This window comes from Phacochoerus africanus, chromosome 4 (genome assembly GCF_016906955.1).
Source record: "Phacochoerus africanus isolate WHEZ1 chromosome 4, ROS_Pafr_v1, whole genome shotgun sequence".
NCBI classification, from domain to species: Eukaryota; Metazoa; Chordata; class Mammalia; order Artiodactyla; family Suidae; genus Phacochoerus; species Phacochoerus africanus.
The window spans coordinates 123,353,144-123,377,840 of record NC_062547.1 but is presented as its reverse complement, the minus strand read 5'-3'; the positions used below and the strand labels follow the sequence as shown (position 1 = coordinate 123,377,840).

General features: G+C 37.7%; 1 protein-coding gene across 1 annotated transcript in view; it reads right to left on the bottom strand.

Moving 5' to 3' along the window:
- Positions 1 to 808: 808 nt before the first annotated feature.
- Positions 809 to 24,697, bottom strand: part of HSD17B4 (hydroxysteroid 17-beta dehydrogenase 4) — an 89,450-nt gene continuing 65,561 nt past the window's right edge. The window contains exons 21-24 of the mRNA XM_047778485.1: positions 23,460 to 23,546; positions 22,275 to 22,413; positions 16,283 to 16,410; positions 809 to 1,601 (exon numbers count right to left, since the gene is read on the bottom strand). Of these exons, the coding sequence (XP_047634441.1) occupies positions 1,512 to 1,601; positions 16,283 to 16,410; positions 22,275 to 22,413; positions 23,460 to 23,546 (444 nt within the window). The 3' untranslated portion in view covers positions 809 to 1,511. The remainder of the gene's footprint in view (positions 1,602 to 16,282; positions 16,411 to 22,274; positions 22,414 to 23,459; positions 23,547 to 24,697) is intronic.

Here is a 24,697-nt window from a genome sequence, read left to right as displayed (position 1 = left end):
TAAACGCCTTTTTAACTGATGCTCACAATTTTTGTTTTTTTGTTTTGTTTTTTCCTGAACGATGTGGTGTATGCTAAATACCTGCCTTCCTTCTAGGAGTCTGGAATTTTGGTAGACACTCTATAATTCAAAAAGATACATGCACCCCAATGTTCACAGTAGCACTATTCACGATAGCCTAGACATGAAAGCAATCTAAGTATCCATCAACAGAGGACTGAATAAAGAAGATATGGAATATAAATACAATGGAAGGGGTTCCCACCATGGCTCAGAGGATTAAGAACTCAACTAGTAATCATGGAGATACAGGTTTGATCCCTGGTCTCATTCAGAAGGTTAAGGATCCGGTACTGCTGTGAGCTGTGGGATAGGTCAAAGATGCAGCTCAGATCTGTAGTCGCTGTGGCTGTGGTGTAGGCCAGCAGCTGCATCTTGGGAACTTCCATATGCTGCATGTGAGGCCCTAAAAAAGAAAAAGAAAAAAGAAAAAAAGAAACACATTTGAATACTACTAAGCCATATAAAAAAATTAAAATAATGCCATTTGCAGCATATTGTGAGCATACTGGACCTAGAGTTTATCATATTAAGTGAAGTCAGTCAGACTGACAAAGACAAATATTATATGATATCACTTATATGTGGAACCTAAAAAAGTAATATAAATCAACTTATTGGCAAAACAAACTCACAGATACAGAAAACAAACTTATGCTTACCAAAGGGGAAAAGGAAGGGATCAGGACCAATTAGGAGTATGGTATTAATAGATACACATCACTGCATATAAAATAAACAGCAAGGATTTACTGTATTGCACAGGGAACTATATTAAATATCTTGTAATAACCTGAAAAAATCTGAAGCTGTACCTCTGAAATTAATACAAATTTACAAAATTGTAGTTTTATAATTTTGTAATTTACAAAATTATAGTTAATTTTTTTCAAAGGAAATTACATATTTGATAGATTTCCAAGCATTATATGTAAGAATTTCTAGCAAAAGGGAGGGGTGAAGAAAGAAAACTACTTGGAAACATAAAGACCTTTATCTTGCCTTAAAGCAGAACACTAGCTATTACAGCAAAGTATGAAATTGAGTACTTATGTGAAAATTCATGTTAAAATTGGAATATCAATAAATCAGATAACAGAAAATAACAAAATAAAGTGTAATGGGCATCAAGTGGCCTTTACTCATTTAATTTCCCTTATAAGTTTTAAATGTTACCATAATTCTAAAGAGACTGGACTTGAGTGAAAATTTATTATGAAGACATATATCTAAGAACAGAAGGATAATCACATGCCAGCTTACAGTTCCTTGTAAAAATAATAACATAAAAATTAGTAGAAAATGAGTATCTGAAAAGTTATCTGAAATCTGAAAATGTGAAGCAATTTCTCCTGTATCTTAATTCTGACCATTTTTGCTGATCACTTTTGCGTATGTAGGTGAAGAGAGTATGTAATTTTTCTATTTTAATTGATATTGTAGTATGTCCTTCAGATCTTGGCATAGTCTTTAAGAATCATCTGAAGCTTCTGGCTCAGCATGATGTTCCCTCTGGCCTTCAGTCTGCCACTAAAGAATGCCTGGAAAGGAGAGGGGGTAAAAGAATGCCAACCTTTAACATGTAACATTTTATACATTTTTTTAAAAGATCATTGTTTAGAATGAATACAATTGAGTTACTAACTCCAGACAGCAAAGGCAACTTTTATCTAGCAATGACAGTTTAATGATTATAGATAGCACCCATATTTTTAGATACCTAAGAAAAAAATAAAGATTCCTTGCGTATTTTAGAAAACCACAGAATAATTTATCTGAATTGACAGATCTGGGAATTCTGCTTCAACCTCTGCTTCTGGCTTTAGTCTATGTTCTTAAATGTGCATGTGAGACTGTACGAATAAAAGGCTTTACTGTATTGCTAACAATAAAAATATTCAACTCACAACTTTTAAAAGCAGATTTAAAATATCTACTACATCTTCATGAAACAGAAGGCCATAAAACGACATAATAAGACAGCATAACAAAGTGGTAAATAGATCCTGGGCTGTGGCATCAGAAGGCCTGAGTTCAAATCTAGGCTCTGCCACTAAATGCAAGGTGAGCTTGGACAAATTACCTAACCTCTCTGAGCTTCAGCCTCATCTAAAAAGGGCATGACAATAGCATCTAAACATAGCAACTCTATGGTGTGAGTTAAATGAAACAGTGTGTAAAATGCTTACCTTGGCGTATGACGGATGGAAGGAACAATTAAGTTCATTATTACCAACCAAAATGCTGTCATGTTAAAACACTAAGAGTTCCTATACCAGTTCTGTATTTGACCTAACAACAGAAAACTTGTACCAGTTCTCCCTCAGTACCAAGTACTCTATCAGTCAGGTAAAAATGATAAAACATAGTACAACCTACTGAGAAAAGACATATGGAATAGATTTTTAGCTAGATTGAAAAAAACAGTAATATCCATGTCTACATAACATTACGAAGCAGCCCCTCAAATACAATCTCACTTGAGAAGCACACCCATCAACCTGAAGTGGGCATATCAGCAAAGTTCAGAACATTTAAATAACCTCTCAAGGCCACAGAACCAGCGAGGAGTAGGCTGGGACTGTTTCTTCAGTGGTCTCTGTTTAACAATGTCTCCTGCTTATTACCTAGCAGCAACTCAATCTCAGAAGCAAATCCTCATCAACTACTTAAAACTTTTTATCCCAGAAATAATAAAAACAGAACTTCATTCGATCAGAATCAAGTGCTAAGTATTCAGACTGGAGACTGGAATTTCCAAACAGATTGATTTCACTGTGCAATTACAGAAATGATGGTCTACACAACTCCTGAAAAGGAGTCAGTGCTGAGACCGCCTGGCCAGATGCTCAAGTCTGAGAGGGACTTGCAACATAAAATAAGAACACTTGTTTCCTTAAAGTAAATATATGGCTATTTGATGGTTGTTATTCAGTGGAAGAATTTTATAAACAAATCTTTGTTCCTCTCTTAACGGTTTTCTTAAGATAGATTCCTAGAAGAATTACTAAATCATGGCATTTCTTAAGTTTCTTGATGCTTCCATATCTGCAGTTTTCAAACTGTGCACTTTAGTGCACTGAGGCATCACAGCAAAGTAACACATATACTATGGAACATCTGATTTTTTGGAGGGAAATACAGTGACACTGGTCAAACACAACATGAAAACTACTCTTGTTTGGATCTAACTACTTAATAAACTGAACCACTGTACTCAAACCAAAGTTCTGAAACCATAAGTTACCACAAAGGAAGAAAGTCAGTGAAACAGCCAAGAGTTTTCCAGAAAGACTATGCCAAATTAATACTCCTCTAGCTATGTTTATGTTCTTATCCCAACCTTAATAGTATTTTCTTAATCTCTGAAAATCTGAAGCAAAAATTAGATACTTTAATTTGCATGTTTTAGATAATGGGAAAAATTAATAGTTGTTCTCATGTACATTAGTCATTTTTATTTCTTTCATTCATTACTGGTTCATGTCTCCTGTCAATTTTTTATATTGAGATCTTAGTTCTGTCCAGAATTATTACAGATTATTAATACCAATACTATGTAACATCATTTTTTTTTTCTCTAGGTTTATGGAATATCCTATGGAGTCCAACATGCAGAAGCCTAAACTACTGCTCTACTGAGCTTATGTTCCTTATTTCTACCCTTGCTTTAATCTACTAAAGGATTAAATGAGCATCTACAGTATACTAGGCAATATTCTATGCTAGGAAAGAGATAACTCTCTGTTCTAATGGAAGTAATGTTATAGGAGAAGAATCAAAAAATGAAATGTACACAAGTAATTAAAGCCTGTTATAAATGCCATGAAGGATTCCATTAGATAATATAACAGGAAGGAACTACTTTGGATAAAGCAAAGCCAGCCATGCAAAAAGATAGGGAAAGAAACTCCAGAAAAGGCAAATGAACAGACACTGAAAGAGTAAAAACTGATGGGAAGGAAATGAGAGGAAAGGCAATGTAAACTGAAGCAGCATTGCAAGTGATGAGGCAAGCAGTGTGGGATAAAGCTGCAAAAAGGAGCAAAGGAAACATCACATACAATAATAGCTGTTTGGATTTATTCAAGTGCAAAAGGAAATATGGAAGGTTTTCTTCAAGTGGAATGACCTATAATCTCATTTACCTTTTTTTAGGGCCGTGCCCGCAGCATATGGAGGTTCCCAGGCTAGGAGTCGAATCAGAGCTATAGTTACTGGCCTACACCACAGCCATAGCCATGCCAAATCTGAGCCACATCTGCAACCTACATTACAGCTCACTCAATGCCAGATCCTAAACCCAGTGAGCAAGGCCAGGGATGGAACCTGCATCCTCATGGCTTACTAGTTGGATTCGTTTCCACAGAGCCATGACAGGAACTCCTCATTTACATTTTTAAAGATAACTCTAGCTCCTATGTGGAGAACAGGCTGGTGGAAAGACAAGAGTAGCAGCGGTAAGGACCAGTCGGGAAGTCAGGTGAGAGACAACAGAGGCTTGGATCATGATGATAACCCTGTTGTTGAAAATGAATTCATGATACATTCTGGAGAAAGACCAAGTAAAATCAAGGAAAGAAAGGATGGGATGCAGAGGTACAGAAGGAAGCCAGGACAATTCTTATACTACTGAGCATTTTAATTTGGGTAGACAGATGATATTGCCATTTACTGAAAAGAAAGACTGTGATTGAAAAGTAAATCACAAGTTCTATATAGGACAAAGTAAGATGTCCCATCAGAGATGCCAAGTAGAGTGCTAGCTGGATCACTATGGAACTCAGAGAAGATGAATGAGGGAGACAATTAAATCTGCAAGTCGTCAACATATAGGTGGCTCTAAATATGAAAGGATAGATGGACTCTTTTAAGAAAAGAGTGTTATTTTTAAAAAGCCCTGAAATGAGCCCTGAAAAACACCAAAATTCAATGGTTGGGGGTAAAAGAAGATACCAAAGGAGATTAGGAATAGCAAAAAGGAGATGAGGAAAGCAAAACTGGAGGATAAGTGGCATGAAAGCCAAGGGATGAAATTATTTCAAAAAGTTGGTGGCTAACTGAATCAAATGCTGCTGAAAGGCTGAGAAAGACATAGATAAACAGTCACTGGGTTTAGCAAAATAGAGGTCATCAGTGAACTTGACAAGAACATTATCAGTGGAGTAATAGATGTTAAAGTCTGATAGGAGAGGGCAGAAGAGCAGTCAAGACAGAATGTTTAACACTTTGCTGCCCAATAAAGTAACCACTAGCCAGCCATGTGGCTATTGAGCAGCACATTAAGTAGGGTTAGCCCTGGCTGAAATGTATCCTAAGTATGAAATACACTCTGGACTTAAAAGACTTTTTTCTAAAAAGGATATAAAAAAAGTCATTAATATTTAATATGGATTATACATTAAAATATTTGAAATTTACTGGGTTAAATAAAATATATTAAAATTAATCTCACCTGTTTCCTTTTTATCTTTTTTAATATGGCTACTAGAAGATGATGGGGTAGAAGGACTGGAACTTACCTTCTCTGATAAATGCAACAAAGTTACAACCAACTGCTGAGCAACCTTCCACAAAACAGACTGGACACCAATATGGCTACTAGAAAAATTTCCATTACATACACGGTACACGTTTTATGTCTACTGGACAGCTCCGGTTTAGACAATTCTTTGGTGAAAAGCAGCAAAGAAATGATATAACATGCTGGATAGGGATATAGTATCAAGAGAGAGTGTGTGCTTTAAAATCAAGATGTTAGCTTGCCTCTACACTATGAAACAATTAGGTAGTGGAATGGGAGAGAATGACACAGAAAAGAGAGGATAGGAAAAGCAGCAATCACTACAATTAGATACCTGGATAAGAAGTGAAGAGTCTTGGACAGGAAGGCAGAAATTTCCTTCAACATAATGTATAGGAAGAAAAGAAGACGGGACAGATGCTGACAAAATAGATCTGATGATGGGAAAGTAAACATTTTCATCTGAAAGTTTTTTTTTTTTTTTTCATGAGTGAAAATGAAAGAGAAGTGGGGGAGTTTTGAGAAAACAAGTATGAAATTCTCATCTCTGACAACAGGAATGGAGGCTTATTTGAAAATCATAGTAAAAGAGCTAGACAGTGCTTATAGACTATTGGAGGCTTGTGATAAAAAATTTAAAGGGAAGCCAATATGTCTACTTGGATGGCTCTTCTCCTGACTTCTTCATCTATTCAGGTACAGATGCAAAGATAGAAGAGAATGGGGTTAAAATAGGGTGGCGTTCCAGGCAAGTAAGATGAGAGAAAGACAAGGGAGTTGAGGGCATTTTTCAAGTGAGATATTATGAGGATGGACCATGGAATCTAAGCTCAACAAGGAGAAAGGAAAAGACAGAAGGGAGCTGACAAACAGAAAATGGGGCTGTCAGCAAACTGGAGGCCTCCGTGAAGCTGGAATAACATAAGAAGGTAACGAAGCTGTAAGTGATGATGCTGGAAAACGGTGATGTTTCAAAAACCCTCAGTGTCAATCAGAACCTCTATGAAGATTATCATTAACAATAAACACCTAGGTTTTCACCAAGTTTTGCTTCTGTTTTAATTTTGTGACATTTAATTCCATTCCATATTGTAGTGACTAAGATAAATTGAATGACATTAAAAAACAACCATTACCTAAGTAACTGCCTAGTACCACTTACTGAGTAATCCATTCACCCCCAAAGGTCTGATATTCCTAGCAATTACATAACTGTTTCCCTAACTCCTATATTTACTCTTTACATATAAGCATTTCAAATATGTCTAAAAGAAAACTTAATTACCCACTTGGTAGCCAGAATGACTTTTCAAAATTAGATGATGTCACTCCACAGCTTGACAGCTTCCTATACACATGAAATCTAGATGTCTTGCCAAGAACTACAAGGTCCTATGTGATCTAACCTGTACCCACCTTTCCCTTTTCACCTCCTGCCTCTCTCCCCACTGTTCATTTAACTGGCCTCCTCACAGTGATAGAATTCCAATAAGCAGAGCTGCCTCTGCGCCTGTTGTTTCTTTAGCCTTACAACTCATTCCCTCACTCTGTTCAGGTCTCTATCAAGCCTTTTTGGAGAATGTTATCTGAAAGAGTCCCTCTATCCTGTCACACGCTAATCCAGGGGTTGGCAAACTACAGCCTGTGGGCCCAAATCAGTCTGCTGCCTGTTTTTGTAAACACAGTGTTACTAGAACACAGCCACATCCATTCCCTTACACACAATCCATGGCTACTTTAACTCCTCAATAGCAGAACTAAGTAGGTACAACAGAGACCACGTGGTTTGTAAAGCTTAGAATGTTTACCATGGAACTCTTTACAGAAAAAGTACGTCAACCACTGTTGTAATTCCTTACCCCAACTTATTTTTCTTCCTACCTGAAATTGTATTTCTTTTCAATTTCCCTCTAGAACTAAGCTCACACAGATGGAGCCCTGTCTGGTTCAATCACACCTAAAACATGAATAAAAGGAGGTACTAAATAAACACCTGGGAAGGAATTAACTGAGGGCTCACTCAGTACGAGGCACTACAATAAATACTTAATACATATTACTGAATTTAGTTATCATAACAATCCTTTGGAATTATTACAATTCATTTTGCCAATGAGAAAGTTAAGGTTTAGAGTAGGTGGCAGGGCTAACTGAGATTCAAACTCAGATTTATCTGATACCAAAGAACATGTTTTTAACCACTTTTTTAAATTAGCCTTTCTATCCAAGAAAACTGAACATTTTCCCCTTTATTCAAACTGCTCAGTTCCTTATAAAGTTGTATAGTTTTCTGCAAATAAGGTCTGTGCTTTTCTTGTTAGGGCAGTCATTGGTATTTTGTAATTGGGTAGTGATTATAAACAAATTTTTAAATTATATCTCCTTGGAGTTCTGGTTGTAGCTCAGCAGTTAACAAACCTAACAAGCATCCATGAGGACATGGGTTCGATCCCTGGTCCCACTCAGTGGGTTAAGGATCTGGCATTGCCAGGAGGAGTGGTGTAGGTTGCAGATACAGCTTGGATCTGACATTGCTGTTGCTGTGACTATGGCACAGGCCGGCGGCTACAGCTCCAATTCCACCACTAGCCTGGGAACCTCCATATGCCATAAGTGCGACCCTAAAGAGACAAAAAGACAAAAAATTAAAAAAAAAAAATACATTATATCTTCTAGTTGATTCTGCTGCTTTGTGAAAGCTATTTTTAGATAATTATTGCATCTTCAACCACCTATTTCAACTCCTCCTAAGAATCAATCAGTTGATTCTCTTGGGCTTTCTAGCTGCATAATCATAATTCAAAAATAACAAAATTTTCACCTCTACTTTAATTCCTACATCAGTTATTTTCATTTTGTCTGTTTGTAGATTGGCCAAAAGTTTCAGAACAGTATTAACTCATAATGGTCAGAGTTATGGTTAAAAATGGTCCTCTTGTTTTAATCATGATTTCTCCATGGAAATGCCTCTCAATGTTTTGCCTTCAGTAAGACACTTGCTATTATGTTCCATCCTTCTAATTCCAGTTTTCAATGATGATTAAAACAAGTTCTTAATCTTATATATCAGGAGTAAATGTCTAATTTTATGAAATACCGTATGGTTTTTCACCTCTGAACTAATGATATTAATATATTAAAAGGTCTAGATGTGGGTTTTATACTGTTTATCTGTTAAAGAAGAATTTCCAAAAATTCAGTTTTAAAAAGTATCAGTTGAGAACAGAGGCAAGATGGTGGAAGAGTAGGGGGACACGCTCGCCCTTTCCCACAAACACAACAAAAAAAACACATCTACGGGATAAACGACTCGCACAGAACAGCAACCAATCGCTGGCAGAAGAACCTAAGCTCCAATAATGGCAAGAATTTCGTGACATTACTAGGTAAAACAAGAGAAAAGAGGAGAGTGAGAGAAGGGGAATCCAAGATGGACGGACGCTCCTGAAAGGGAACTGCGGAGGAGAAAGGGATCCCGCACTCTGGAAAGTCACCTACTCGACAGAAAGATCAACCAAACCGGAGGAATCTCCAGATGCAGAGAAGAGTGTAGCAGTAAGTCGGAGTTCTGAAAAGCTGAGCGAGAACCGAACAGATCATCTGAACTACGGGCACAGTCACCAAAAATTGAGACGCCTGGGTGGGGGCTGGGCACCGAGACCTTGGCTCTGGAGGTTAGTCCCTGGGAAAGGGCTGGGGGGGGGGGGGGGCGGGGAGGATCAGAGACTGCTTGGGAGGTCTAGAAACCAGTCTGTCAAGTTTGACTGGGCAGAGACTGCCTGGGAGACTAGAAAGCAGAGTGTTGCAGGGGGAGGGAGCAATACGCTAAGGGCGGGAAAGTGGAAAGCCACATCAGAGGGAACCTGGGAGGAGAGCCGGGTCTGCGCCCGTGCTGGGGAGGGGAGAGAAGAAGGGGTGGCCCCCACAGAATACTCCCCACGCCACAACGAGCTTACTGGCCAGCTAGCTATCAGAAAGTTGTCCTTCCCAGTACATCCCCCCCACCCCCCCTGCCACCCATTACGTACATGCCAGACCTTGGGCTGCCTGCCATCCAGGAGGGCTGGCCTCAATAATTGCTGGAAACCTACCACCGCAGGGGCTGTTCCTGCCCTGGCCTGTTTGCCCTTTGGAGGGGCTAGACCCCCGTGGAGCAGCACCAAACACCGCCAGACCCTGGGAAAAGGCCTGCAGCCCAGAAAAGCTAGAACAAGCTTGGCCAGGCCGTGAAAAGATCTGCTTAATTCTTGGAAAGTCCTTCCAACTCGGGCTGCCCTGGGGAAGAGCCTCTTGGGTTCACAGAGGACCAGCTACCTGCTCCAGCCCTCAGGGGGTGCTGCACTCCCGTAGAACAGCTGCCCAGGACCACCAGCCCCCTGGAGGAGCCCCTGCACCCCAGAAAAAGCTTGAACAAGCTTGGCCAGGCCGTGATAAAATCTGCCTAATTCTCGGACAGTCCTTCCGACTTGGGCTGCCCTGGAAAAGAGACTCTTGGGTTCACAGCAGCACAGCTAGCTGCTCCAGGCCTCAGGGGGTGCTGCACTCCTGCAGAACAGCTGCCCAGCACAGCCAGCACCCTGCAGGAGCCCCTGCAGCCCAGAAAAGCTAGAACAAGCTTGGCCGGGTCATGAAAAGATCTGCCTAATTCTCGGACAGTCCTTCTGAGTGAGGCTGCCCTGGGGAAGAGCCTCTTGGGTTGTCAGTGACCCAGATAGCTTCTCCAGCCCTTGGGGGGCGCCGCATTCCTGCAGAACAGCTGCCCAGCACCGCCAGCCTCCTGCAAGAGCCCCAAAGCACAAAAACACCAGAGCAAGCTCTGCCTGGCCGAGTGAAATCTGCTCCCATCGTGGTGTGGATCTCCCAGTCCTGTCTGCCCTCAGGAAGTCCTCCTTTGCTTCAGAGAGACCCTGTTAGCCCTGCCAACACTCCAGAAAAGCCACACTGCCTCAAAAAAGACTGACCAACAACACCAGCCCTCAGGAAACATTTCACAGCAGTGACAAGGCAAGCACTGACGGGCCATGGAGAATACAACTCCACCAGGAAAAAGAAAACAACAAGCAAGATGAAGAAGCTGAGAAACCACCCCCAGTTAAACCAACAGGAGAACTCACCTAAAACAGTCAACAATGAAACAGATTTCTGCAGTCTGACAGAGCTGGAGTTCAAAAGAGAAATAGTGAAGATACTGAAGGAATTAAGAGAAGATATGAACAGTAATGCAGACACCCTCAGAAAGGAACTAGAAAATATAAGGAGGAGCCAAGAAAAACTAGAACATTCATTTGCAGAGATACAAACTGAACTAAGGGCAGTAAAAACCAGAATGAATAATGCAGAAGAACGAATCAGTGATACGGAAGATAGAATAATGGAAATCACCCAATCAGGTCAGCAGACAGAAAACCAAATCAAAAAACATGAAAGCAATATAAGAGACCTATGGGATAATATAAAGCGGGCCAATCTACGCATAATAGGAATTCCAGAAGGAGTAGAAAAAGATAAGGGAATGGAAAATATATTTGAAGAAATTATCAATGGAAACTTCCCAAATCTAAAGGATATTGAGTTCAAGATACAGGAAGCACAGAGGGCCCCAAACAATTTGAACCCAAATAGGCCCACACCAAGACACATTATAATAAAAATGGAAAAAGTTAGTGATAAAGAGTAGATCCTAAAGGCAGCAAGAGAAAAGCAGAATGTTACCTACAAGGGAACCCCCATAAGATTATCAGCTGATTTCTCTACAGGCCAGGAGGGAATGGCAAGAGATATTTAAAGTGCTAAAAGGAAAAAAATATGCAACCTAGAATACTCTATCCAGCAAGAATATCATTTAAAATAGAAGGAGAAATAAAATTTTTTCCAACAAACAAAAGCTAAAAGAATACAGCAATACAAAACCCAGGCTAAAAGAAATATTGAAAGGGCTTCTCTAAACCAAAAGAAAGAAAGGAAAGAAAGGGAGGAAAAAGGAAAAAAAAAAAAGAAGAGGAAGAACTAGGATTGAGGAAACCACAATCAGAGAGCAGTCACTCAAACAAGCCAGCATACAGATTTAATCATGAACATGTTTCAAACAAAACAAAATTAAAAAGAAAAAAAAAAGAGTCATCAAAATCATAAAATATGGGCAAGGGATATTAGGAAATAAATAGACCCTTTCTGATTGTTTGTTTGTATGTTTCTCTTCTTAATTATAATATAGTAATGAAGTGTTTGAACCTACAGGACCATCAGGCTAAAACACACAATTATAGGAAGGGGTTAGCATACTTAAAAAACAGGGCAACCACAAGCCAAAACCAAACATTGCATTCGCAAAAAATGAAAAAAAAAAAAAAAACACTCAAACAGATAATAACTGGAGACCATCCAACCAAAGAAAGAAAGGAAGAATGGAAAACCACAGAATCAACTGGAACACGAAGTTCAAAATGGCAATAAATAATCATCTATCAATTATCACTTTAAATGTCAATGGACTGAATGCCCCAATCAAAAGACACAGAGTGGCTGAGTGGATAAAAAGGCAAAAACCTTCAATATGCTGCCTACAAGAAACTCACCTTAGGACAGAGGATACATACAGATTGAAAGTGAAGGGGTGGGAAAAAATATTTCATGCCAATAGACATGACAGGAAAGCAGGAGTTGCAACACTCATATCAGACAAAATAGACTTTAAAACAAAAGACATAACAGACATAAAGGGAGAAGTCGATGGGAATACAATCATAGTAGGAGACTTTAATACCCCACTCACACCAATGGACAGATCCTCTAGACAGAAAACCAATAAAGCAACAGAGATCCTAAAGGAAACAATAGAAAAGCTAGACTTAATTGATATCTTCAGGACACTACATCCCAAAAACTCAGAATACACATTCTTCTCAAATGCACATGGAACATTCTCAAGAATCGACCACATATTGGGACACAAAGCTAACCTCGACAAATTTAGGAGCATAGAAATTATCTCAAGTATCTTCTCTGACCACAATGCCATGAAATTAGAAATCAAGCATGGGAAAAGAAATGAGAAAAAACCTACTACATGGTGACTAAACAACATGCTACTAAAAAACCAATGGGTCAATGAGGAAATCAAAAAATACCTTGAAACAAATGATAATGAAGACACAAACTCTCAAAATCTATGGGATGCTGCAAAAGCAGTGCTCAGAGGGAAATTTACAGCGATACAGGCCTTTCTCAAAAAAGAAGTAGGATCCCAAATTGACAACTTAACCCTCCACCTAAATGAATTAGAAAAAGAAGAACAAAAAAGACCTAAAGTCAGCAGAAGGAAGGAAATTATAAAGATCAAAGAAGAAATCAATAAAATAGCCAAAAAACAATAGAGAAAATTAATAAAACCAAGAGCTGGTTCTTTGAAAAGGTAAACAAAATTGACAAACCCCTGGCCAGACTCACTAAAAAGAGGAGAGAAAGAACCCAAATAACCAAAATTATAAATGAAAAAGGAGAAATCACAACGGAAAAAATACAAAAAAAACCATAAGAGAATACTATGAACAACTATATGGCAACAAGTTTGACAATCTGGAAGAAATGGACAATCTTCTAGAATCTTACAGCCTGCCAAAACTGAATCAAGTAGAAACAGACCAACTGAACAGACCGATCACTAGAAATGAAATTGAAGAGGTCATAAAATCACTCCCTACAAATAAAAGTCCAGGACCAGATGGCTTCACAGGCGAATTCTATCAAACATATAAAGAGGAACTGGTGCCCATCCTCCTTAAACTCTTTCAAAAGGTTGAAGAAGAAGGAATACTCCCAAAGACATTCATTCTATGATGCCACCATCACCCTAATTCCAAAATCAGGCAAAGATACCACCAAAAAAGAAAACTATCGGCCAATATCATTGATGAATATAGATGCAAAAATTCTCAACAAAATCTTAGACAACTGAATCCAACAACATAACAAAAAAATCATACACCATGACCAGGTAGGGTTCATCCCAGGTTCACAAGGATGGTTCAACATAACGCAAATCATCAACGTCATACACCACATTAACAAAAGAAAAGCCAAAAATCCTATGATCATCTCAATAGACGCAGAAAAAGCATTTGACAAAGTCCAACATCCATTCATGATCAAGACCCTCGCCAAAGTGGGTATAGAGGGACCATTCCTGAACATAATCGAAGCCATTTATGAGAAACCCACAGCAAATATAATACTCAATGGGGAAAAACTGAAAGCCTTCTCACTCAAATCTGGAACAAGACAGGGATGCCCACTCTCACCACTGTTCTTCAACATCGTTTTGGAAGTCCTAGCCACAGCAATTAGATAAACAAAAGAAATAAAAGGCATCCATATAGGAAGAGAAGAGATCAAACTGTCACTGTATGCAGACGACATGATACTATACATAGAAAACCCTAAGGACTCAACCCCAAAACTCCTTGAACTGATTAATAAATTCAGCAAAGTAGCAGGATATAAGATTAACATTCAGAAGTCAGTCGCATTTCTGTATACCAGCAATGAAATATTAGAAAAGGAATACAAAAATACAATACCTTTTAAAATTGCACCTCACAAAATCAAATACCTCAGAATACACCTGACCACGGAGGTATCATGCTGAGAACTATGAAACTATAATCAAAGAAATCGAAGAAGATCTAAAGAAATGGAAAGATATTCCATGTTCATGGATTGGAAAAATCAATATTGTAAAAATGGCCATACTACCCAAAGCAATCTACACATTCAATGCAATCCCTATCAAATTACCCAGGACATTTTTCACAGAAGTAGAACAAACAAGCCAAACATTTATATGGAACAACAAAAGACCCAGAATCGCCAAAGCAATCCTGAGAAACAAAAACCAAGCAGGAGGCAGAACTCTCCCAGACTTCAAGAAATACTACAAAGCCACAGTCATCAAAACAGTGTGGGACTGGTATCAAAACAGACACACAGACCAATGGAACAGAATAGAGAACCCGGAAATCAACCCTGACACCTATGGTCAATTCATCTTTGACAAGGGAGGCAAGAACATCAAATGGGAAAAAGAAAGTCTCTTCAGCAAGCATTGCTGGGAAACCTGGACAGCTGCATGCAAAGCAATGAAACGAGAACACACTCACCCATGCACCAAAATAAACTCAAAATGGCTGAAAGACTTAAATATAAGACAGGACACCATCAAACTCCTAGAAGAAAACATAGGCAAAACACTCTCTGACATCAACATCATGAATATTTTCTCAGGTCAGTCTCCCAAAGCAATAGAAATTAGAGCAAAAATAAACCCATGGGACCTCATCAAACTGAAAAGCTTTTGCACAGCAAAGGAAACCCAAAAGAAAACAAAAAGATAACTTACAGAATGGGAGAAAATCGTTTCAAATGATGTAACTTATACAACTCAACAGCAAAAAAGCCAATCAACCAAAGAATAATAGCAAAGGAAACCAAAAAGAAAACAAAAAGACAACTTACAGAATGGGAGAAAATAGTTTCAAATGATGCAATGGACAAGGGCTTAATCTCTAGAATATATAAACAACTTATACAACCCAGCAGCAAAAAAGCCAATCAATCAATGGAAAAATGGGCAAAAGACCTGAATAGACATTTCTCCAAAGAAGATATACAGATGGCCAGCAAACACATGAAAAAATGCTCAACATCGCTGATTATAAGAGAAATGCAAATCAAAACTACCATGAGACACCACCTCACACCAGTCAGAATGGCCATCATTAATAAATCCACAAATAACAAGCGCTGGAGGGGCTGTGGAGAAAAGGGAACCCTCCTGCACTGTTGGTGGGAATGTAAACTGGTACAGCCACTATGGAGAACAGTTTGGAGATACCTTAGAAATCTAGACATAGAACTTCCATATGACCCCGCAATCCCACTCTTGGGCATATACATCTGGACAAAACTCTACTTAAAAGAGACACGTGCACCTGCATGCTCACTGCAGCACTATTCACAATAGCCAGGACATGGAAACAACTCAAATGTCCATCGACAGAGGATTGGATTCGGAAGAGGTGGTATATATACACAATGGAATACTACTCAGCTATTAAAAAAATGACATAATGCCATTTGCAGCAACATGAATGGAACTAGAGAATCTCATCCTGAGTGAAATGAGCCAGAAAGACAAAGACAAATACCATATGATATCACTTATAACTGGAATCTAATATCCAGCACAAATGAACATCTTCACAGAAAAGAAAATCATGGACTTGGAAAATAGACTTGTGGCTGCCTGATGGGAGAGGGAGGGAGTGGGAGGGATCAGGAGCTTGGGGTTATCAGACACAACTTAGAATAGATTTACAATGAGAGTAGCGTTGAAAACTATGTCTAGATACTCATATTGCAACAGAACAAAGGGTGGGGGAAAAAATGTATACATGTAAGGATAACTTATCCCCTTGCTGTACAGTGGGAAAAAAAATTTTTTTTAATTTAAAAAAAAAGTATCAGTTGAAAAACTCCACTAAAAAAAACTATATGCTCTGTCAACTCAGATATTGTGATCAACTCTGTCTTCTTCAGAGTTGCAAGGGAACTATCTTTTAAATCAGAATTTTGGAGTCAGCTAAAAACTGCATTTATCAAACGGGAAGCAATAATGACAGATAAACATTTTAAGAACTTTACCTTCTGAGGGTCAAGCTTGCCCAAGACTACTTCCATGAAATCTTCATCTGAAAGTATGAAGGTTGCATCAGCAGAACCTTTTGCAGGGCCCCGATACACTTTTCCAGGACCATTTTTTAGGTCAACAGCTGTGAAAAACAGAAAGATACCAATACGTGTCATTTTTTTCCTTCACCATATTCTCATATAAAAAAATAAAATAGGTGTTCCTGTTGTGGCGCAGCAGAAATGAATCCAATTGGGAACCATGAGGTTTCGGGTTCGATCCCTGGCCTTGCTCAGTGGGTTGCGGATCCGGCATTGCCATCAGCTGTGGTGTAGGTTGCAGGCACAACTGGGATCTGGCGTTGCTGTGGCTCTGGCAAAGGCTGGCAGCTGTAGCTCCAATTAGACTCCTAGCCTGGGAGCCTCCATATGCCGTGGGTGCGGCTCTATAAAAACAAAAAGACAAAAAATAATTATAATAAAAAAATAAAGCAAATAAATGCAGACATTTTTAGAGTTTCCAAGTTACTGTGGTACTTATTTTACATTATACCTATTGTTTAGAAAAAACTTTTAAATACTCTTTTTGACATGTCTTTTTTTTTTTTTTGTCTTTTGTCTTTTTTGTTGTTGTTGTTGTTGTTGCTATTTCTTGGGCCACTCCCGCGGCATATGGAGGTTCCCAGGCTAGGGGTCCAATCGGAGCTGTAGCCACTGGCCTATGCCAGAGCCACAGCAACGCGGGATCCGAGCCGCGTCTGCAACCTACACCACAGCTCACGGCAACGCCGGATCGTTAACCCACTGAGCAAGGGCAGGGACCGAACCCGCAACCTCAGGGTTCCTAGTTGGATTCGTTAACCACTGCACCACGACGGGAACTCCGACATGTCCTTTTTATAAAGAATATGATCTTTAAAACAGCCAATAATAGTTGTTCTCCATTGAAAAAGTTTACGCGATAGAGACGCTTTTAATGTGAATCAATGTAGAGTAATGTAAGGAAGTTACGTTGTTGGAAGTTATATGGTTAAGGCCTTTTAGATTCAAATAAACACTACATAGTCAGCAAAGGAAGAAAGCTAAATTTTAAAGTAGTTGCAGATTGGTTGGGCTGAGTGAAGGTAATACACATTGTAATCACTTTCAAACACTTGAATTCATTAAAGGTTCTGCATGAATAAAATGATAGTCAAATTAAATTTTTAAAAAATATTTTAACTAGTTTGTTACACATAATTTATTTATAAAATGTTTATTTCCCTTAATTGTTGTGAATAAACATTAAGATTAGCTTCTTTTCCCTTAAACGTTTTTGACAGATGGATTAAGTGTCCCAGAAACAGGAAAACTGTTAAAAATGGACCTTCACTGCTCCCTATATAAGTTTTAGAGCTTATCCAGGAAGCCCAATTCCACTGACCTCACTTCAGCCTCTGGTATGTGCTTTCTCTTGCTATAGTGAAGGAGCTATAATTGCATCACTCTCCCTAGGAGTGTGCAAAGAACTCCCAATTTAAGGTCAAGAAAAAGCTACACATGTTAAGAAAAAAACCTACAATCTGGTTAGCCAAACTGTGCTCCAAAGAGAAAATTATATCACTCCAATTGTCCAGAGATGAGAACTTTGCCAACGAAACTAAAAATCCCAACACAGACACCCAACCTGCTCAGAGATGTGTTGCTGGTGTTTAGATAGCAAGATAGGGGAAGAACAGGGAAGATGGGCACAGTCCAGGATCTCTGGGTTGGAATGAATGTTCCTGGCCATTGAGCCCAATCCCTTGGTCCTAAATTGGCTCAAAGTCAGGTACTTGTGCAACTTCAGTGAACTGAGGACCCTGTTCTCCATAACCAAGTTGGGATTTGCCATAATATGAACAAGACGGGGAAAACTGACAGCAATTTAAAATACCAAGTATTTTAGTGATTAACTGTTTGGCAAGACATTTTTAAATTGCACATACAAGAAAAAAAAATTAGGTATTCCCTAAGACAAAGCATTCAATGATCTATTTTATGTCATTAAGCGCTACAATGCAAAAGAGACATGCCAATGTGAAATCTTCTAAACTATCATATGACAAAAGACCCAGTATCTACTGATGCCAGCTACTGTGATTTAGCTGTGGCACAAAGACTGTGAAAAAAGTTACATGGCTGAGAATCAAATCAAATAACAGGCAGAGAATCAAAGAGAATGGCAAATCTTTCCAGAGAAAGCTCTAAGACCCAATATGATTGTTATCTTTTATTTAAAAAAAAAAAAAAGACCTGAAGAAGAGATGATAAAACAAACAAAAGCCACAGGGCATTAATAATCAGTCGTTACTAACACGGTTCCAATATTCCCATTTTTTCCAGGGTAAGGAAAAAAAAAAAAAAAAAAAGCCTTTCCTAGGTTAATTAAAGGCAGTTGTTAAATGTAAGCACCTTTTTCTAATACTGTCCACAAGGAAAGTGGCACTGAGATAAGGGGAAAATCTTAGTTGGTTATTGACACTATACTGAAGAAATTACCCTATTTGCCAGAGAGAATCACTTGTATACTTTAAATCCCTACAGGGGTCTATTTTGCCAACTTTGAGACACAGTCCCAGCACCTTTTCTCACTCTTACTGATCTCATTCATTTCCCTCACCAGTATCTTCAAAAATCCTATGCATTTTTTTTTTTTTTAATGGCAGCACCCACAGCATATGGAAGTTCTCAGGTCAGAGACTGAATCTGAGCCTCGACAGTGACCTACATGGCAGCTGCAGTAATGCTGGATTCTTTTTTTTTTTTTTTTAAGCTTTTCTACATGAACAAAATTAGCGATTTTATTATGGAATATAATAGACATATGGAAAAATGTGCAAAACATGATACACACTTTGATAGTGATGAAGGAATAACCATCACCAGGATTAGACTATTGCCTGCATTCCACAAGCCCTCCCCTAACATACTCTTTCTTCAGTTCCCATTTTGGCCCCTAGTCCCCTCTAAAAGTAGTCATGACTCTGACCTTTATGCTAATCAATCTCCTCTCTTTTCTTTACAGTTCCCGCACCAATGCATACATAGAACAATTTATCTTATTTTATTTTTGATTGGTGGTGGTAGATTGTCCAATGCTGGATTCTTTAACCCAATGCACCAGGCCAGGGATTGAATCCGTGCCTCCTCAGCAACCCAAGCTACTGCAGTTGGATTCTTAACCTACTGTGCCACAGAGGGAACGCCTTGCTTTATATTTATAACTCAACTTCTAACATAGTTTCATTTACAGAGAACGGTTGAATTCCATTATGGACAGAAGGACAGAAAGAAAGCAAAGTTATCATGTTATATCATGTTAATCTATGAAGTATTTTAGAAAAAAAACTGACACTGAAATTTGGGGAACTAGTACAATATATTACATGTTTGGCTTTCTTTATCTTCATTCTGAATTAACTTCTTATAAGCACAAATGTCTTAGAGAAGAACAAACATCAAAATGCTAACTGTGGGGAGTTCCCGTCGTGGCGCAGTGGTTAACGAATCCGACCAGGAACCATGAGGTTGCGGGTTCGGTCCCTGCCCTTGCTCAGTGGGTTAATGATCCGGCGTTGCCGTGAGCTGTGGTGTAGGTTGCAGACACGGCTCGGATCCTGCGTTGCTGTGGCTCTGGCATAGGCCAGTGGCTACAGCTCTGATTGGACCCCTAGCCTGGGAACCTCCATATGCCGCGGGAGCGGCCCAAAGAAATAGAAAAAAAAAAAAATGCTAACTGTGGGTTGTGGGATTATATACCATTATTTTCTTCACTATACTTTTATAAACCAAATTTTACATAATAAAAAGACACTCCCTAAAAGGAACAGCAATTGTTATAATAAAAACAAATCTATTTATATTAAACCAAAATTAATTAAACAAAACTCCAAATTGCTTCCTAGGAATATGTAATAGAAGATTATGTTAAAAACTTTTAGATGCTTTAGATACATTTTAATTTGTTTGCTCCCAATGAGTATATTCACATTGATCTTTAGTTATTATGAGGAATAAAACAGTCTGATTTACAAGGTACTTGAACAGCCTACTCTACAAAGAAAGAATACTCTATAAATCAAAGTGAGGCTGGAATGCACCACAATATAAAGGTAAAAGAAATGATGGTCAAAGATCATTAATAGCAAGTTTCATGATTCAAAATATGAATAGCTGTCATCTATGGAATGGATGTTTGTGTCCCTCTAAAATCCATATTTGAAGCCCTGATCCCCCAATAATAATGATATTTGGAAGTGGAGCCCGTGGGAGGTAATTATGTTTAGATGAGGTCATAAGAATAAGAGCCTCCATAACGGAATTAGTGTCCTTACAAGAAGAGACATGAGAGAGATGATCTCTCTCTGCCTTGTGGGGACACAGCAAGAAGGCATCCTTCTACAAGCCAGGAAGAGGGTTCTCAGCAGAACCCAACCACACTGGCAGCCTCATACTGGACTTTCCAGTCTCCACATGATAAGAAAATAAATTTCTATGGTTTAATCCACCCAGGCTATACTATATTTGTTACAGCAGCTTGAAATAAGACACTCTCACTGTTAGAAGCAGTGGCTTATCAACCTGTAATCGAATGATGATGAGGAAAGAGAATGGATGTATACTCTCTTCGCTGTCCCTTAACCTATGCAGAAACAGCAGTGACTCTCTTAAAGCCACATATTTTTCTGCCATGACATACAGGCACTGGATACTTAGAAAATTTCTAAAAGATCCGGCTGATTAGCAAAGTGATCCAATAAAAGTACTAGTGCTCAATTATGTGGACGGAATAAAAGAAAATTCCCTAATTTAGATAAAATGTTTTACTCGTCTTTAGTAATTTAGTAATAGTGTCTTACATTCTCAATTTTACTACAAGAATTAAAATTGGACACTGCAATCTTTTAATATACCACAGCAGAGCACAGTTTGTGCCATGATTAAGAATGTAGTTACACAAGAGAGGCAAAAGGAGTGGTAGAATTTCTTTCTTTCTTTTTTTATTAACTCTAAGAATTTTACTTCATTTATAATTGCACAGCGATTATCACAACACAATTGGTAGAACTTTTTTTCCCTTTCTCTTTTTATCACCTCATTTCTTTAGCTTCATAAAATGGCATCAGGGTCCTCTTGGACTTCCATGTAAGTGAATGGAAATGTGACTGCTTTCTTTCTTTAGCAACTTGGCATATTAGAAGCCTTGCCAGGTTGCTAACATGGCATTTTGATAATTTCCCAGGTTAGATATAATTAGTACCTTTTTTTTTCTTTCTTTTTATGGCTGCACCTGCAGCATATAAGTTCCCAGGCTAGGGGTAGAATTGGAGCTGTAGCTGATGGCCTATGCCACAGCCACAGCAACACTGGATCTCAGCCATACCTGCAACCTAAGCCCCAACTTGTTGCAGCAATGTTGAATCTTAACCCAATGAGGGAGGCCAGGTATCAAACCCACATCCTCATGGACACTATGTCAGGTTCTTAACCCACTGAGCCACATGGGGACTCTTTAATTAGTACCTTTGATTGCCATCTGTATAGATCAAGAAAATAATTATGATTTAATACTTATAATTAAGACGATGATCCATACTGTTAACTTTGGGGGATGAAGAAAACGATTTTAAAGCCAGTAAAATATAATGAGACTTACTGAGAACTTAAAAATATATCATTTGACCTAATGTGCTTATGTTTAAGAAGAATCAGTCAACTAAGATGACTGTTTAAAGTACTAATTTCAGATGTTACAAAGAAAACTTTAAAACAGTATTTTCATTTCAATTGCTTCCCTACATCTCTAGAAAACATACGTGTCTTTGGATGCCCTGAAACCTGTTTTCCCACTAAAAAAACAATTTACCAAAGAAGATGAGATTCACCTACCTTGAAAGAGATGGGCTTCAATTATAAAACAAGGTTATTTTATCTCTATTTATTAAATGTTAGTAAAGAATATAATAAAGCCAGGACTATGACTTACTCCACTTAGCTGCAATTTTTTCACCTTTAGTGATATGCCACTCAAACACAGCATTTACTTTCTTCACCATTTCTTGCCCAATATCCTGAAGGCGGCGACCTATCTCCTCAAACACGAGGTTACTCTGAAGATCTCCACCCTAGCAAAAAGAGAAAATTTAAGAATTTAACTTTAAAAGTTTTGTAGAAATGACTCAAGATGGGAAAAAAAAAAAAAAAACTACCACAAAATAAATGTGCAATCAGGTGATTTTTTTAAAAAACACCTGCACATAAATAAGGGAAACTAGTTTTTTTCACATCAGGATTCAGTCATACCTTCCCTTACACTTATTTATGTCATCCAGAGCCTCAATCCTCTATCGGAATTCAGAATTTATTTAAATTAGAAATAAAGTAGACCAAGAACTAGAAAACCTATGACCTAACTTTAGCAGAAGCTATTGGACAAATCCATCAACTTTTATAGTATCATTTCCTTATTTGTAAAATGGGACTAAGTGACCGGAAGCCTGAATTTCTTTCCAGCTCCAAAGTTTCTTAAGTTTCTGATCTTAGATTGTTTTTAAAGGAATTTTAATTTTCATTTAGTTACATGATAAGATGGCTAATAACAGACAAAGATTATGGGTTTGAAAATCTCAACATTATGAAGTTAATATTTTGGAGACAGAGATTATACACATTTTTATTTGAAGTTTCATCATGTTAATAGAGTATAACACAAATGTTTTAATAAATAATACATGCTACCACTGTTTTTAGATCTGTATATAGTCAAAGTTTTATACAAATCTCTAATTTTTTTTTAAGAGAAAGCAAACACCAGAACGAGACATATACAAATCTTTAAATCAAGAAAAAGGTATAGGATATTTAATTTTTTAATCTATTTTTATCCAAAATACTCATTGGTTAAGATTTCTCATTAAACAACTGATTTACTCTAAAACTAGAAAATTATATTCTCTTCAAATATATACTAATATGTTTTAAAAAAATTCTTAAGTTGTCAAAATATTCCTTTTATTCCAAGTAGCTTTGAATTAATGTCCTCCAGTTCAAGAATTAAGAATCAATCTTTCCTTGCTCTTAATTTTCTAAAGTAGCCTGAATATTTTTAAAGTGATCTTAACTGAAATTCATAAATCAGGATATGGCTTAGATATGAGTTTTTATAACCTACCTCAGATGGTATCTTAGCTAAAGTATCAGATGTTGGCACAAGATCCACGTATGCATTTGAAATGACAGTGTCTCCAGTTTCTTGGACCTTAGAAAGGATACAAGAGGGGGAAAAAAACAACCAGTTAATTCTAATGATGCCAATGAAAATACAATTTCACCATGAAAGAGTATAAAGTCTTTCAAAGAAATTTACATTCTTCTTCATGTGAAAGAGAAAATAATCCAAATTAAATAGCTCATAAATCAAATGTCAAGATGAATAAACATGAAGGCCTACTGGTCTGAGACAACTGTTATTAACCCTAACTGTACAATCACCTGGAGCCCTTTTAAAAAATACTCATGACCAGGTCCCATCTCCAAAAATTCCACTTTAAATGGTCTGGTGTGGAGACTGAAGATTGGTATTTGGGGAAGTTTTTTTTCTTTTTTAGCATAAGTATGTCTAATGAGAAGTCAAGATGAGAATTGTTTAATTCTTATAGATAGTAAAAGGCATGGCATAATATCCACATGAGGTAGTGGTACTCAGTGCATTTGCTGAGTTAGTGTAGTATAAATCTGAGGAGAAATACACCACTGTCTTTTTAAAGTAATCATTTCAGTTCTTATTTCAAATAGAAAGTATATATAATATATATACTTAAAGAGCCTTTTATCAAAGCATTCATTAAAGGAACTAAAATTCCAATTTCTAATACTTCATCTCAAATTATTTCAATTGTATCCTTTCACGAAATTATGGTATTGCTACAAATGCATAGGATAATATCTAAAACTTAAGGTAACATTAGTTAAAACTGATTTTTACCTTAGATAATTCTCCCTTGACTACTTCCCATTATACTTTAGAAAAAAAATATTTCAAAGAATCTGTTCACTTTATTTCAAATCATATACAGTGGAAAGCATGGAAAGAAACCATTCATGAACAAAATACACTTCGTATTACCTTCTTGCAACCAAGAGAGGGAAAGAAGGATTCTTGCAAATAAACTAATAGAAAAAGAATAGCTCCAAGTAATGGGGGGGGGGGGGGCGGGTAAAATAGCAAATATACTGAAAAGATAAGATGTACTTAGAATTTATCAAAACATCAAAAAAGTATTATATTTAGACATTAAATTCTTCCTCAACCCTTTAAGTTTGTATCTATATAAATTATTTCTGTACCTGCTCATTACTAGAAAAGAGAATCTGGGAGTTCCCGTCGTGGTGCGGTGGTTAACGAATCCG